General features: G+C 33.4%; 1 protein-coding gene across 2 annotated transcripts in view; it reads left to right on the top strand.

Moving 5' to 3' along the window:
• LOC149781410 (cationic amino acid transporter 4-like) overlaps positions 1-16,827 on the top strand; it is a 50,737-nt gene extending 33,910 nt beyond the window's left edge. For both annotated transcript variants that reach the window (XM_089935501.1, XM_089935502.1), the window contains 5 exons: positions 1,824-2,009; positions 7,016-8,457; positions 9,895-10,003; positions 12,613-12,821; positions 15,112-16,827. In XM_089935501.1, the coding sequence (XP_089791627.1) occupies positions 1,829-2,009; positions 7,016-8,457; positions 9,895-10,003; positions 12,613-12,803 (1,923 nt within the window). In that variant the 5' untranslated portion in view covers positions 1,824-1,828 and the 3' untranslated portion in view covers positions 12,804-12,821; positions 15,112-16,827. The remainder of the gene's footprint in view (positions 1-1,823; positions 2,010-7,015; positions 8,458-9,894; positions 10,004-12,612; positions 12,822-15,111) is intronic.
• The last annotated feature ends 377 nt before the right edge of the window (positions 16,828-17,204 follow it).

Genomic DNA, 17,204 nt, shown 5'->3' with positions numbered 1-17,204 from the left:
CAATTCCTTTGTTCACGGCTTGGCGGTTTGCTAATCGTTTCCTCTTCTTGGTATTATTTCTTTGCTCTTGTTTTCCTGTTCCTTTATTCTATTTTAATTGGTGATGGTGGTGGCCGCACTCAGTAGAACTTTTAAAATTATATACCAAGCCGGTTTTACACAGTAAACAAATCAAGCAAATTGAGAGATAGTTTTCAAACTTGACGTTATGGGAATGAATAATGTATTCCCACTATATGTAAGCAATGGTTAACATATAGTTCTGTTATTTATTTCTTATGATTCGTTATTAATTTTTATAACTATTTGTAATTATAAAACATTGAACATCATATTTTACAGGAGTGATGAAATCATGAAACGTAGTGACTTTATGAATCAGTTCACTCTTATTCATACAAGATGTTTATGTCTTAAGTACGTAAATATAACTCATAATCATAATAGTCGGATGAAAATGTAAACGCTGCTTTCTTGGCAAATTATGCAGCACCTTAATAGCTGATATTACCTGAAAGTTTATCTTTATTTTTCTGATATGTCGTCCATTTTCTAGCTTGCAGATAAATAACTTACTTTAATTAAATTTTAAATGTTCATCATTTCGCATATTCGGTCAGCATACATTACTATCTAGTCGTGGTAAGTCGAAGGTTCAGTACGTAATTTGTTTTCCTCTAATCATCATTTGCGTAGAAAGCAAGAAAGCAATGTTTAGATTTTCATAACGTTCTGGTGGTAATCTCTTCATATAACATCCAATAATCGCATCCTGTAATGCACACTCGGCAAGTTCGTACCATCTCAAAAGAATGCCTTAGACTGCATTTTGAACGCTAGAACTTCTGGCAGTTTAGTAACGTAGATCCAGTGCCATTTTACCTCTTTTGAGTGACTACATGTGATAGCAAAAAGTCTACTCTTCATGTGACACTCTTGATTCTCTCGAAATGCTAGTGTCCACACATGCCTGCACGCATTTTGAAGAAATGTCTGTTGTAGTGTTTACATAATTTTCTTAAGAATTTGCACAAAGTAACATAAGCTATTTTTAAAGTATAGATTAAAATCAGCAGGTTTGATTATAGTTTTACATCGTTTCCTTAAGAATTTGCACAAGGTAAAAAAAAATATTTAAAAAATATAGATTAAATCAGAAGGTTAGATAATGTGATTTTTTATTTGTAAACTGTTTTTGGTCAAGAGATGATATCAGTGACAACTCAAAATGAGGCTGACCCCAGTTTCAAACAGTTTAAGTAGGCAGTAGCAACGTTCACCAATATCATCTCGAAAACAGTTTTAGAAGATCACGAGACGCTGTGAGGCGGCATAGTAATCGTAAAAATATGCATCTGAATTAAAAGCGTATTAACAGCCATATGTTAATCGTCATAGCAAGACAGGTGAGATGCAATGTTTGGACATATATGTGTGTTTTGTCAAAATTGAATCACTTTTTCGTTGTCACCTTTAAAAGTAATATGGTTATTCTTATAAATATGATTTGCAGGTGTACTGGGAAGATTCATACTCTTTTCGTAATAATTTTTATGCATATGTCAAAAGTTCCTTTTTTGTATGTTTTTACTTACTGATTGTGATTTAAAATCTTATATTTATTTCTTTATATATATATATATATATATATATATATATATATATATATATATATATATATATATATATATATATATATATATATATGACATCTAATCATGTTATATTTAGCATTCTAAGGGAATATTTTCTGTTGCTGGGTTTTTATTTTCTGGGATACATACATAATTTACAGGTTTGGGGTCTCTGTTGGTTCTTTTCAGACAAAATGTCAACGCCGTTTTCTTTAGTTTTACACAAGATCACCAGTTTCTGGAGCACTCTGAACCGGAAAAAAACTTTAGGAGACGATTTTACTGATACGCCGCTCAGAAAATGCTTGACGACTTGGGATATTACTCTTCTTGGAATAGGGCAAATGGTAGGAGCAGGGCTCTTCATCCTTACAGGTATAGACATTGAACCGTGTGGAAAATATGATAGATATTTTTATACATTTGTAAACAAAAACCAAACAAAAACAAAAAAATGACTGTGCTAGACCAGTTAGTATTTTAATTCACGTTGGTTACTATGCAATTAAAAAATGTATTTAGCCTTTAAAGCAGTCATTTAGACTGGTTAAAATCGCATCATGTCACATAGAAAACTATAAGTTATTGCTTCATAGCAATCGAAATGGACTATTTATGTATTCATGCACCCTTGTGCCTTTCTCCAATATTTTTAATCATTTGTTACCATATAGCTTTGTTATTTTTGATGACTTGTTATTAATTTTTATAAATATATTTTATTATAAAATATTGAAAATCATTATCAGGAATGATGAAATCATGAAATTTTGTAACTTCATGAATCTATTCATTTTTTCATTCATGCAGGATATTATCGAGTATTAAGCTTTATATCTTCAAGAATGTGAAGAGTGATGAAATCATGAAACTTCGTGACTTCATGAATCTGTTCACTAAGGATATAATCGAGTATTAAGCTTTATATCTTCATGAATGATGTAAAACATGTTTAATCCTCAAATACATAAATAGAACTCTCTTCTAATAATAAGAGTAGGATAAAATATCTATACATTGGTATGTGAATAATTTGTTTGTCAACATGCTTTAATAATAATCACTGAAAGATTGTATCTCTAAAATCATCACATTAGGATCTCCCAACATACCCTCTTTCAGTTATGTATTCATTTATTGGGAAAAAAAAGAGATGAAAATGAGGGAAACTTTGAATACTAAAGAAATAATATTTTGAATGGCAGCATAAATTCACGAAGACAGCAACTGTTGTAAATGCAGTAGAGAGATGCAAAATAATATATATATAGGAATCAGGGTAAGGGGATCTGGTTTGAATCCTGGCCAACACACCCCTTGTCGTTCATCGTTTTTGAAGCATTTTATTCTGATGTCCTTGGCATGATATGAATTGTAATTTATTCCTTTACCATTAAACATAAAAGAAACCGCCAAAAGGCTTACCCCCCACCACCACCTTTGCCCGCCCATATTACTCGCCATTTAACCATGTCCAGTCATGTTTAGGATATCCAATATATCATTTGGAATCAAAGAAACAATTGATTATAGGTCACAGTGTCATTGTTTCATTGTATTATGGATAGTTCTTTTGGTAGATGGATTATATTGCTTTGCTTAACCAAGCTTGTGTTGATTTTGTCCTCTCTATCCTGGCAGTAACATCAGTGTGCTAATAGAAACAGGCTTTTTTGTTTAATTCATCATGAACCTAGTGGCTTTTACTATATTTGCTGAGTTCTGTTTGATTATTGTTGCCAGTAGTCCTCACAGAAAAATTCATTTTAAAAATTATCGGTTTGTTTTCGCCAGCACATCATGCTAAGTCTTTTTATCATACTTCACCAAGATTATGGTTGAGGCATATAGTGTTATCCTTGTCCATTCATCCTTACATCTGTGGGTCTCGATTTTGTCTTATAGTCAGATTCTCAGGCACTGCTCTGGAGCATTTGTGTTCCGACAATACATCTATTGTGTAATGTGGTGGTGGTGGTTATCGTTATCAATAAGACAATAAGACGATCGACCACAGTGTTTTTTCCCGGATCAAGTAAATACTAAAATAAAATAGAAAATTTATACATGGAATAAATGGAGACCTGAGTAGAGATACAGAACTTAACAACACAAGTCCCCTTACGCAGAACATAAGAATTTAATCCCTTATATAAACAAAATGAAATTGAACATGACATTGGAAGGATCTTTTAGAAATAATTACCAAGTTTATATAAAATGCAATTAGCCATTCTATTTATATTGCTCAGAAAAATTTCATCAAGATATAGAATGAGCAATTGAACTCAGTTATCCAGCATTCCCAAATGACCCGGTTGCTTGCCAGTCACTCCAGAACTCAACGTTTGTGACAGGTTAGAGTTGACTCTTGAGATATTCCTTTTGCTCTTCTCTCTCCAGCCTCTTTTGGGCCATCAACCATAAGTTGGTTGTCTCTTCTCTGCCCTCTCTGGATGGTGCATATATGGAGCTATTTCCATTTTAAAATAAAATAAATAGGCATCCTAAATATTTTCCAGCCTTTAATTTTTAAAATGGAACATTACCTCTTTTCGCATTACTCGCCCCTAGGTGAACTATAAATTGTAAACTTGATTAATTATCCTCCGACAGACACTCGAGTTCTCTGTTAAAAGATTTCACATCTTGATTATACAAATTAATAAATGAAATTCACTTCTTGTCTTAACTACACAATTTGCTAACTAACAATTTATTAACACTACATTTACAGACATAGTAAAATTTAATTCCTTTCCAACTGTCTACATGATTCACAATATATTCAACAATTATTTAAAGAGTCTTTCAAGAAAATAATGTATGAAATTCTTAGAATAAATGAGTCATATAACATTCAAGACAAAAGAATACAAACAATTATCTTCCAAACTAATATCAAAGAAAAATTGATGTATGAATTTAAAACAAATAAATACAAACAAATACTTACCAACTCGTGTCAAAGAACAAATTGCATGAGATTGAGACGAATACCTTATGTTTTCAAGCCTCACTTATAGCAGAACCTCTCTTTACTTTTAAGGTTCAGTGTCCCTCTAACTTCCAGATAACTGTCTCTTGGACAGTTTTTACAAGACAATACTTGCTACTCTCCTGGAGCTAAGAACTTATTACCTCCCACAGAAACTTAGGCTGTCTAAACTTATGATGGGGTATACTTAAAACATTGAATTTCATCAGGGGAACCTACACCCCTTATTTAGCTTAGCCAGTCAGGGTTAAATTTATCTAACCACTGACAATTAGCAAACACCTATCCAGGTTTGAAAAATTCCTCATAATTTTGCGCTTTCTTAATAAAGCGATTTCTGAAAAGTCTCATTTTATGACACTTTTTTCTGCTGGTACAAAAATTGTCTCTGCATCATTTCAACTGTAATTTTCCTATTCTTGGACCCCAAATTCATCTTGCCTCGTCTTTGTGTCTGACCATAATTATTGAATCCTAATTAAAAATCAATCATTCCCCAAATACGGATATTAGAACCACTGCATTCTAGTAATTTAACATGGCACATAGACATGTTCATCAATTTAATGTTACTTGTCACACTGACTTCGCAAATGTGTTGTGAGAAAATCTACAAAATTCACACATTTAAATATTATTTGTTGTTTCCCTCTTTCTTCTCTCTGACTGTTTGATAATACTCGCAGTAGTTTCATCAGTTGATCTTTGTTACATTTATGTATTTCTGTGGAGGTTTATATATATATATATATATATATATATATATATATATATGTGTGTGTGTGTGTGTGTGTGTGTGTGTGTGTCTGACATTTGGATAACCAAGTCAGTGAAAGCCATTTCAGTTGAATTGTGTCCTTCTCAGACTTGCATTTTAGGTCAGAACGTCTGCACATTTGGCTTGGATAAACTCTATCGTTTAATCCATATTCCTATATCCACACAACTTAGGTACCTTCTTTGATGTCCGCCTGTAGATATTTTTAGATGTGAATTGAACTTTTAAAAATCCAACTTCATTTACAATTTCTGTTCATACAGTAAAGCTGAACATTTTTAAAATGCGTGGAAATGGGATATATAATAAATACAAAACCTCCTTCGTATTTTGAACCTTGTTGGGGAAAAAAACTAATTTGATATAGCATACATTTTGTATAATATGAAATATTTTATAATTACCAGGAGTTAGTCAACATGCACATATTTTGCTGTCACTGTCCATGAATTAAAAATTTGATAGAACCTTGTATGTATACATGCATGTATATATGTATGTATGTATGCATGCATGCATGCATGCATGTATGTATGTATAAGGATTAACAACACGTCTTTATAATGATGGATATAGTGCATGTTAAAAAAGCTAAATCTGTAACAGCAGAAATTTCCAAACAAGATAGATCCTGTTCAGAATTGTTTAAAAGGTATAAACAATAATAAGGTAAATTGACGGAGCTTTAAATTTTTGAGTTTTATAAGATATAAAAATGCATACCATGAAGTACCGTCTCGCCCACCCCTCTGAAAAAAATGAATTTGTATAGTATGAATTGTGTGTTCCGTCTCTGCTTGCCATGTATATGAAGTCAGTGTATCATTTGGTTAATGAAGAATTAATGTATACGCAGCCAATCCCTTTGTCCCTTTGTTCATAAAAGAAAAGTATTTAAATTGTTCCAAATATATGTGTAAATCATGGGAATCTGTAATTGGACAAGGGGCCTCAGCTGGCTGAGAGGTCTAAAGCACTTGCTTTTAAAAGTCACTCACACATCTCACCTCTGTCTGTGTCAGTTCGATTCTCAGCTCGACCAGTGTGGATATTTGAGAAATATTTACAGTAGTTTCCTGTAGGTTGGTGCTTGTTTCATGAATCTTTATGGGGATTCTAAAATATATAGACTGACATGTATGACCCTATCATGGGCTGAAAATTTGTGTTAAACCCCACAAAACTAAACCATATTTATAATTGGAAAAATGTCTGGGATAAATAGATTCTTTCCATTATATATCGTTTCAGGAATGAAAATGGTCTCCAGACAGTATTATGTATTGCCATCATGCTTATTTTTTTACTGGCATACCTTTCACCTTCATATTTAATTAAACGCCTGTCGAAACTATGTGCTATCCAAACCTGTAAGGCCCAGCTATTTTTTCGTAAGACATGCAGATTATTATCTAACTAACAATGGACCATGTATTATGGGTTGTCAAAATAAAGTTCCATCTGTACCTCTTAACATATTTCTTGACTGTTTGTCCTCAGCTACACAGTTCTATGGTTTAGTATCTCACACAATAAATAGTCCTATAAAAATAAAATATACCAATTGTAACCGCAAAACAATAAAATGGGAATAATTATTTTCAGGTACCGTTGTAAGAGAGATGGCAGGGCCAAGTACTGTTCTTTCCTATGTTTTTGCCGGATTTGCCGCCATTTTATCAGCACTTTGCTATGCTGAGTTCGGGGCCAGAGTACCAAAGGCTGGTTCAGCCTACACATATACCTATGTAACAATCGGAGAGATATGGGGCTTCATTATTGGTTGGAATATCATATTGGAACACCTTCTCGGGGCTTCATCTGTAGGAAGAGCATGGAGCGGTGCATTGGATTCTCTTTTTAACGGTGCCATTCGGAATAGCACGTTGCGAAATGTTGGATACTTGAGTCATGGGAGCCCTTGGTTATCTGAATATCCCGATTTTGTTGCATTCACAGCAACAGTAATTATTTTTGCAATTATTGCAACAGGGGCCAAATTTACTCTCAACTTTAATAGTCTCTTCACTGTTATTAATACTGTAGTTATTATATTCTTGGTGTGCATTGGATTTTATTTTGCTGATACCAAAAACTGGAGTGAACATGGTGGTTTCATGCCTTTTGGATTTGGTGGGACATTAGCAGGAGCAGCAACATGTTTTTATGCTTACATTGGCTTTGAAGGAATAGCAGTATCTGGTGAAGAGGCGAGAAATCCAGAAAAATCGATTCCTGTTGCAACTATTGTTGCATTATTATTAGTTACTTGTATGTATGTCCTAGCGACCACTTCTTTAACTTTAATGCTTCCGTATTATTTAGTAGACCCCAATGCGGCCTTTCCCATCGCTTTTGCTACACGGGGTGCAGAATGGGCCAAGTACATTGTAGCAATAGGTACCTTGTTTGGTATAACCACTTCTCTTCTTGGATCTGCATATTCTTTGCCAAGAGCAGTTTACTCCATGGCCTCTGATGGATTACTTTTCCGATTCTTTGCATATGTTCACCCTCATTTTCAGACTCCCATTGTGGCTATTTTCATTTTCGGCTTGCTTTCAGCAATAATGGCACTCTTGTTTGAAATTACAACTCTAGTGGAATTCATGTCAATTGGAACACTTACTGCATACACAATCGTCTCTGCAAGTGTTATTATCCTACGCTATCTCCCTGTTGACAAATGTCAGTTCAAACTCAAACCAGAAGAGGATGTAAGTACTAGAGATGAAAATGCCATGACTGAAGATAGTTCCATCATCAAGAAATCCAGGAGTCATGATGATTTTGGAAAATTAAAGCAGAGATTTAGGTTTTTGCCTATTTTAAAATCATTCCAACCTGGGAATGCTGCACTACTGGCTGTTTTTCTGTTGATTGTGGGAATTGTTTGTTTCAATGCCACGGTGATATTTGGATACACATACCTTGCTTCTGGAACATGGTGGTCCATCATCCTTGTTACAATTTTTGGGTCACTCATCATCCTTTGCTTTTTAGTTCTCATCGCTCACGAAAAGAACGACGCATTCTTAACATTTCAGGTATTGGTTTATAGCCTAAGGACTTTGTCATTACAGAGATATTTGTCATTACACACATGATATTTGTCATTACATAGTCATGATACAAAAGAGAAACTATATTATTCGCACACCATCCTGTTTATTTGTACCCCTTACTTTACCGATTTTATAAATGAAAAAACATCAATGATATAAAACAATGCACAAAAATTAGTAATTTCATTTACTGATTTATAATTTCTAACCTGACTGTTGCCAAGGGGTCCATATCACTGTCGACTAACTTGGTGTGTCAAAGCTAATGGAAGCTCTTGATGTAAAAAAGTAGACAGACTGCTGACTGTGCTTTTCTGGCTCCTAGAACAGTCCATTTCAGTTCAAAGAAATGTGTCATCTGCATCCAGTATTTGCAGTTATCTGCTTTTAATATTTCTAAAACAATTTAAGCCAAAAAATGGAGGAACTGCTATTTACTGTTTTTAAATATAGTTATCTCCAGTATTTACGAAATTACTGAGATTATCAAAGAACTACATCACATGTTTTGCTTGGAAACATATGCTCACCATAAAAATATGGCGACCATGTTACTAAAGAAAAGATTCAAAATGCCAAGTTGAAAGTGCCTGGAACCCATGGCAACAAATGGGTTAGATGTAAACAAGTGGACAGACTGCTTACTGTCCTTTTCTGGCTTCTAGATTGGTCCATTTCAGCAAAAAGAAACGTGTCATCTGTGTCCAGTTTTAAAATCTAATTGAAAAATTAGTGAATGAAATTACTAAGTTATGTGCCTTTTTTATATACTTGATGCCTGATTTTTTAAAAGGGTGGGGGCCATAAACAGCGCGAGATGGGTGAGAATACTCTAACTAGTTGTTTCTATGACTAGGCTTATTTATGCAAGGTATAAGAAATTTACTTGTCTAATTATTTCACACTTTCTTTTATCAATATTTCTTATTGTATGAACATTTATACTAAACTTCCTTTTTAGCAGTATTGCAAGATGCTTTTGTTTTAAACACTATTGCGTGCAGAGGCACACTACCTGGTATGTAAATGTTTCATGAGGAGTATTACAGCTTTGAGTTAAAACCATGTCTTGTTTGGCAAATGCAAAAAGAATATTTGCTTTGAGACAGTTAAAATCATTAAGTTAAAAATTATTAAATCGGGAAAACCCAGACATTGACATTAACAGGTAACTGTAATTCACATAATTTAATGCATATGAAATAAAACCAAAATGACACAAAACTATTGTTTAGGCAATCTCGTGAAAGACAACATTGTGCTATTTTTAATGTATTATCTGCTTTTGCAGTCGTGATGCAATTTGCAATGTGAATTTTAAGGCAGAAAGCTGTGTTTATATAGTACATCATAAAATTGGACAAATTCTAACAAAATGTTGATTATGTGTTCTTTCTTATATGATTCCATTTTTTTCAGATTCCTTTTGTTCCACTAATACCGACAACCAGCATCTTGTGCAATATTGCCCTGATGATGAAACTCTCGTACCTTACATGGATTCGTCTTGGAATTTGGCTTATCATCGGTGAGTTTTTAACAAGGATATTTTTTTAACTTTTTTTATTTTGAAATCTAATTTTTTTCTTCATATGATTTCAGTTGTACGAGTTTTCTCATCCTATACTTAGGTAAACGGAATGATGAGGTTTATTCTTTATAGTTTCTTTTTCTGATTTGAATTGTTCAAGATTTCACCACCTGTATTTTTTTAAAAAGTAGCTGGTTTGACTTGCACAGAGTCATGTATTTAAATAGAAGCTGAAATATGGGATGGTCTTCGAGGAGGAGGAAACAGAAAACTTGGAGAAAACTTCTTAATATAAGTGATAGTCATCGATACTTACATTTGACAGCTCAGAAAATTCAGACCATGATGGCAATCATGCATAGCAGGTGACTTTATTGTGGTATCTAGATAGAGATCCTGGTACAGTGGTGCCTTTATATTTTATTTGAGTGTGATGTGTGTGATTTAGATTTTTAACGTAGCTTTAACAATTTTCCAGTCATATCACTACGATGTCTGCAGTGTGACAGTTTTAAAGTGATGTCTAGCACTGGGGCATCATGACGCAGACATGTAGCATGATGTCCCACCAAGTCCTGACACCAGGCTGACCAGTTCTAACACTAACTTTTTAATGCTGAGCACCAAGTGAGGCAGCTGTTAGTACCATTTTTAGAAGTCTTTGGTATGACTGGGCCAGGGTTCAAACCCACAAACTCCCACATCCGGGGCAGACGCTCTAACCACTAGGCCACTGGAGTGGTGCTGTTTTATTTGATATACATTGTACAATAATTTTATTTTTTTACCTTTTTTTCTTGTTGTAGTACTTCGTATTTACGTCAATTTGGAAGTCTTTACTTCCTGAAGGTTATGTGCAGTTTTTGTCCTGTGTACATTTTTCAAACATTACTTTTGATTGACACCATAATGCCACAGTTATGTTGATGTGCCATTCAACATATTAGCGTGCATACACATATGGCTCATTGTATTCACAGTGAGTGTTTTTAGTGTGTGGGTGTGTGTGTGGGAGAGAGACAGAGAGAATAAACATCGTATAACAAACAGTGAAATCAGACTTAGTGGACACTTTCAGGACACATGATACTAATTGGTTTATAATGAAAGTTATTTTGGAGGAAAAAGAATCTTTTAAGAGCTTATCCTAGTTGTAACTGAAAAAATAGAGACATTTTGTTTTCTTGATGTAATTTCAGTCCTTTGACAGTCTTGAGCTGGGAACACTCATTACTGAAATTAGCACCTGACTCTTTGGTCACATGACTTTAAACACATGCAAGTCTAAAAAAAATGCCATGGCTCATATCCTTTTCTCTACCCAGAAGTTCTCATCCAGGTTTCATCTATACTGATAAATATAGGTTTGATCACCATCACTCTGAACTTAAAAGTTTGTAATATCATGTTGTTTGCATAGGTTTACTATGGGAACTGAATTACTACCGTAAGTTCTTCATTATTTGGATGAAGGTAGATATCTAGGATACATTTTCATAATTTGACTTCTATCTTCCACCCCTTTGTAAAGGTTATGTGATTATGGAGAACAAAAACTGCATGCAGTATTATATATATATATATATAGAGAGAGAGAGAGAGAGAGAGAATTATAAATATACACCAAACATAACGGAAAGTGCAATCCCTGGATTCCTATAGAAGAATGCTTGATTATAAATAGGCAGAATTAATATTTTAATAAAAATAGTACTATCATACAGGTTAGAGAATTTTTAATTTTGTACTCTATGGAGATTCGAACCCAGGTCCGCGGGTAACACCCATTGCCTTGCCTGCACACACGAGCCCATATTCCCTCACGACTAAGCACACATCATCAAATGTCACCAGATCAGTGTTATATACACTCAGGTGCAAAAATTCTCTAACCTGTATGATAGTATTATATATATATATATATATATATATATATATACTTGCATAATCACACGTGCATACATACACACACATACTGTAACAAGTCAAAGGGGATTCTTGACCAAGAGATGTCAAACCCTGGCGTGAACTCCGCTAAAATTCATGTTTTTCTGATTCCAAAGACTTCCATACAACTACTGTTGTAACGTGGAAATACCAAAGCGTCCAAAGTATAAATAATTTTACTCTAATTCATACATGACCACAGATCTCACAACTTCCCAGTTGCCTGTCAACCACCAATTGCATGGTTTCTCCTCATTAACTTTCCGTAATGTAGCGCCAGTATGTCATGCCTTGAAACTATTTAACTTAGCAACTTAATACAGGAACTATTTTCACCATACCACCTTAGGCCAGTCAAATCTTCATTTTAAGACACATTTCACCCGTAACTCTACACCATATTTACCAACATAGCAACAGCAAACGGCACCTGCCGACGACGGGACAGACCCCTTCTTTTTTATTCCGTTGTATAATTTACCAGTCTCCAATCATAAATACTGCAATTGGACTCACACAATCAATCCACACAATTAGGTTTTAATAGGAGCTACTGAGCTGTATGGACAGTCATGTGGCTCTGACCTAAATTCACCAAAAGTAAACTGTGCATCATGAAGTCTCACTGTCATATAAGAGTGTATATTTAACTCCTTCAGGGCTGGTTTTATACTTTGCTTACGGACGGCATCACAGTTGGGAGCTCCAGAACCAGCATATGGCATACAGTCACGTTGTCTCATACAGTGGAGAAGGAGAAATGTCTCCTAATACTCTTGGCAAACTGGAAGAGGAGGTTGTCCAGCTGCAACTGAATGCCAAGGAGCAAAGTATCCCCGAACAGTACTGATACAGTGTTACATTCTAGGTAAAATAGAGTGATCTCTTTCTCAGCAGATATCGGTATTTTCATATAAAAGAAGAGACGAGGAGGATATGTTAAGCAATAAAAATAAGCATGTATGGCTGGCTTGATAGTATTGTAAGGCCCTTTTTGGTCCTTAAGGGTGCTAGATATTTTTGTACATAGGAACTGATAGAGTTATGTAAGAAAAGATCAAAAGCTTGGGTTTGGGGCGATGGAAGAGGGGTTATATCATCAACATAAAATCGAGAACAATTTGACAATGTTTAATGAATTGTGAAAATAAATAAATAATAAATAAGAGCTATAGTTACTGTGTACAACCAGATTATGTAATTCTAATATAACAAACTGAAAAGGGGGAGGGGGGGACTGTCAGGTGTGGTGGGAGACAACTATTACAATCTATTTTTGTTATAATAAATATATTATTCTTGTTTATTCGATATTGCAAAACGTGCTATTTATAAAGCTCCAAAATGTACTAACTTGACACTTTGCTGTTTCTTTTTGTCACTTTGGATTTTGGCGCCGACTGTACTCGTCAGTTGTCTGACCAACAATGACAGCACTCCCCTATTTATAACCTTCTCCCAGACACCACATGACACAATTCAACCAATCGATGAATGGACAGCAACCGATGCAACCAATCAGTGTCTTGTATGGTGTGCCGTGTATTGCATTGTAAACAATACAGTTTTGCATGGTATACCATGTCAACATTACAAATACATAAATTACATAACAAGAATTATTTCAATACTGTATGACTTGTCTATGAAATGAATAAGAACATTTTATGAGATCAAGCTTATGTAAAATTAAACTTTATGATGATAACTTAAGTCTTGAATAATTTAATCAATTCATGTAGACGCGGGTTTTACACTTGATGCAGACGACCGGTACTGTCACATCAAAACATGAAATGCATACATCAGTACAACTGTATTGCAATAAGGTTATCACTAAAACATGCAAATTACCTTCTTACAGTACCCTACTATCATTAGAGAGAATAATTGCGAATGCGAAAGTATAGAATCTCTAAATACGAAACACTCATGCTAATCCAAAATGGCGGACATCGTGATATAAGGATATACATGGACTTTCCTAGTCATGATTTTGCAGGTATTTTACATAGATTACAAATAGTAATAGCATAAGAGCATACTATTTGTAGCAGATAAGCTAAACAGTACACTCTGAAAACTTTATGACAGACTTTCAAAGACGTTTTACCGAAAGAACCTCTACCTCGAAAATTGGTTACACATGTTAAGATCGGTTGCCAGGATAGGCAGCTAGTTTGACAGTCGATAGACATTAGAGATAAATATAATTGCTATGCTTTGTAAGTGAGCATTCTAATTCATATTCATATGCACCATACTTATAAAAGCAAACTTAATAGAAGCAAAGACTGAAAGTATTATCCAAGTCATTGTGACTCAAGCCATGGTCATTACAGTATCATGATGGCAAGCGAAAAATTCAGGCAATATATATTTGCTTGGAGATAATGCAAATTAGGTACAACCATTATACCTACCAGATAAACAAGGCATATATATATATATATATATATATATATATATATATATATATATATATATATATAGAAGGTGGTTTCTAATTTACATTATGCAGAATAAAAAGTACATTAGGTATTGAAAGATAATTTCAAAAGCTACATACAAATGAATGATACCAGACAGTAATCATGATGGGTGAAATAATGACTAGTAATTTAACATAATCAAGGACTTTTGTTGAGGCATTATCATTCACCTTAATTTGTAAAACACTGCTTATTTACTGGATGTGGATTACAGATTAAAACTTTAAACACAATTATCTAATCAGCATTGTTATTTTGCATGCTGTGTGGATAGGACTCTGACTGGAACAAGTTTTGTACCTTATATGTGTGTTTTTCAATAAGACTAATAATTAGCTAAGGGCATCACCGAAAATGAGTCTAAAACATTCATATGGATATTGATTTTAAATCTTTGCATATGATATTGTGAATTTTAGATACCATATTGTGGACTTGGGGATAAGCATTGGTATTTTGAATTTTATTCACCTCCTATTGGGGTTTGTAGTCCAAGAAAATGCAGTGGGCCTCTCCTTTCATCTAATTTTTCTTTTGAACGTTTTTTTCTCGATTTTGTTCATGTCGTTGTTTTCTTGTTTGTCAGTGTTTCATTATTGGTATTATTGGTATCCTGTGACATCATATTGGCAATAACATAGACTCTTTTATTGTTTTATATTTTAGGCAGTAAACGGGCTTCTGGAAACAAGATATATGATAACTGGATCAGTCTGTGCCCACTGCTGTTTATAACATCGCTACTTTGGAGATTACATTTTAATTTAAATTTTAAGAGGTTAGTTTTATTTATATTTGGAATATGCTTTTGTCCAGTTTATGATGATATATACTGTGAATATTATTTCATTATAAAAGGTTGTATGAAAACAAGCACTTCTCAGCCCATCCCGACAATCCACATAACATCTTGTACAACATTTTCAAACCAAATTTTATCAGGTACCTAATTTAGATAATGAACAATGTCAGGTACATAATTTAGATATCAAAAATGTCAGATACATAATTTAGACATGAAACTGTCAGGCTCATAATTTAGATGTAGTTAATATTAAGTATATGATTTAGATATGGATAATGTCAGGTACATAATGTAGATATGGATAATGTCAGGTATATAATTTAGATATAGATAATGTCAGTTACATAATTTGGGTATGGATAATGTCATGTACATAATTTGGATATAGAGAATGTCAGGCACATAATTTAGATATGGATAATGTCAGTTGCATAATTTAGATATGGATAATGTCAGGTACATAATGTAGATATAGATAATGTCAGTTACATAATATAGATATGGTTAATGTCCGGTGCATAATTTAGATATGGATAATATCAGGTATGTAGTATAGATATGATAATAGGTTTATAATATAGATGCTGATATTGTCATGTAAAATATGGATAATATCAGGTATATAATATAGATATAGATAATGTCAGGTACATAATTTGGATATGGATAATGTCAGGTACATAATTTGGATATGGATAATGTTAGGTACATAATTTGGATATGGATAATGTTAGGTACATAATTTAGATATGGTTAATGTCAGGTATATAATATAGATATGGATAACAGCAGGTACATAATTTACATATGGATAATGTCAGGTATATAGTGTAGATATGGATAATGTCAGGTATATAATGAAGATATGGATAATGTCAGGTATATGATGTAGATATGGATACTGTCATGTATATAATGGAGATATGGATAATGTCAGGTATGTAATATTGATATGGATAATGTCAGGTATATAGTGTTGATGTGGATAATGTCAGGTATATAGTGTAGATATGGATAATGTCAGGTATATAATGAAGATATGGATAATGTCAGGTATATAGTGTAGATGTGGATAATGTTAGGTACATAATGTAGATATGGATAATGTCAGGTATATAATGTAGATATGGATAATGTCAGGTATATAATGTACATATGGATACTGTCAGGTATATAATGGAGATATGGATAATGTCAGGTATATAATTTAGATATAGATAATGTCAGTTACATAATTTAGATATAGATAATGTCATGAACATAATGTAGATATGGATACTGTCATGGGTATAATGTATATATTGATAATGTCAGTTATATAAGTTAGATATGGATAATGTCAGGTATATAATGGAGATATGGATACTGCCATGTATATAATGGAGATATGGATACTGTCAGGTATATATTTTAGATATGGATAACTTTATGTACATAATTTAGATCTGGATATTGTCAGAGGTACAGCTAGATATAATTGTGCTGTACACAAAATTTACATCAGAATCATGATCAATTATCCCATTTCACATTATAAATTGACACTACTGAATGTAATAAAGAAGGTCTAATTCTTTGATGCTACTTTTTCTTTCTTTTGGTTTCAAGCTCTCTCAACATTTAATTTACGTTGCAAGGATGTTTTCAGTGCTGAACAAGTACCATTGATGGCCATGATATTTTCACTACCTAACAAGTACACTTGATGACTCTAATTTCTTCACTACTTAACAAGTACACTTGATGACTCTAATTTCTTCACTACTTAACAAGTACACTTGATGACTCTAATTTCTTCACTACTTAACAAGTACACTTGATGACTCTAATTTCTTCACTACTTAACAAGTACACTTGATGACTAATGTTTTTAACTACTTAAGAACTACACTATATATATAATATTTCATATTTTACTGACTTAAATTGTATTTATGATACAATTTGATTATCT

Source organism: Sinohyriopsis cumingii, chromosome 15, assembly GCF_028554795.1.
Source record: "Sinohyriopsis cumingii isolate HCF-2022 chromosome 15, ASM2855479v2, whole genome shotgun sequence".
In the NCBI taxonomy this organism is placed as follows: Eukaryota; Metazoa; Mollusca; class Bivalvia; order Unionida; family Unionidae; genus Sinohyriopsis; species Sinohyriopsis cumingii.
This window is presented reverse-complemented; position numbering and strand designations above follow the sequence as displayed.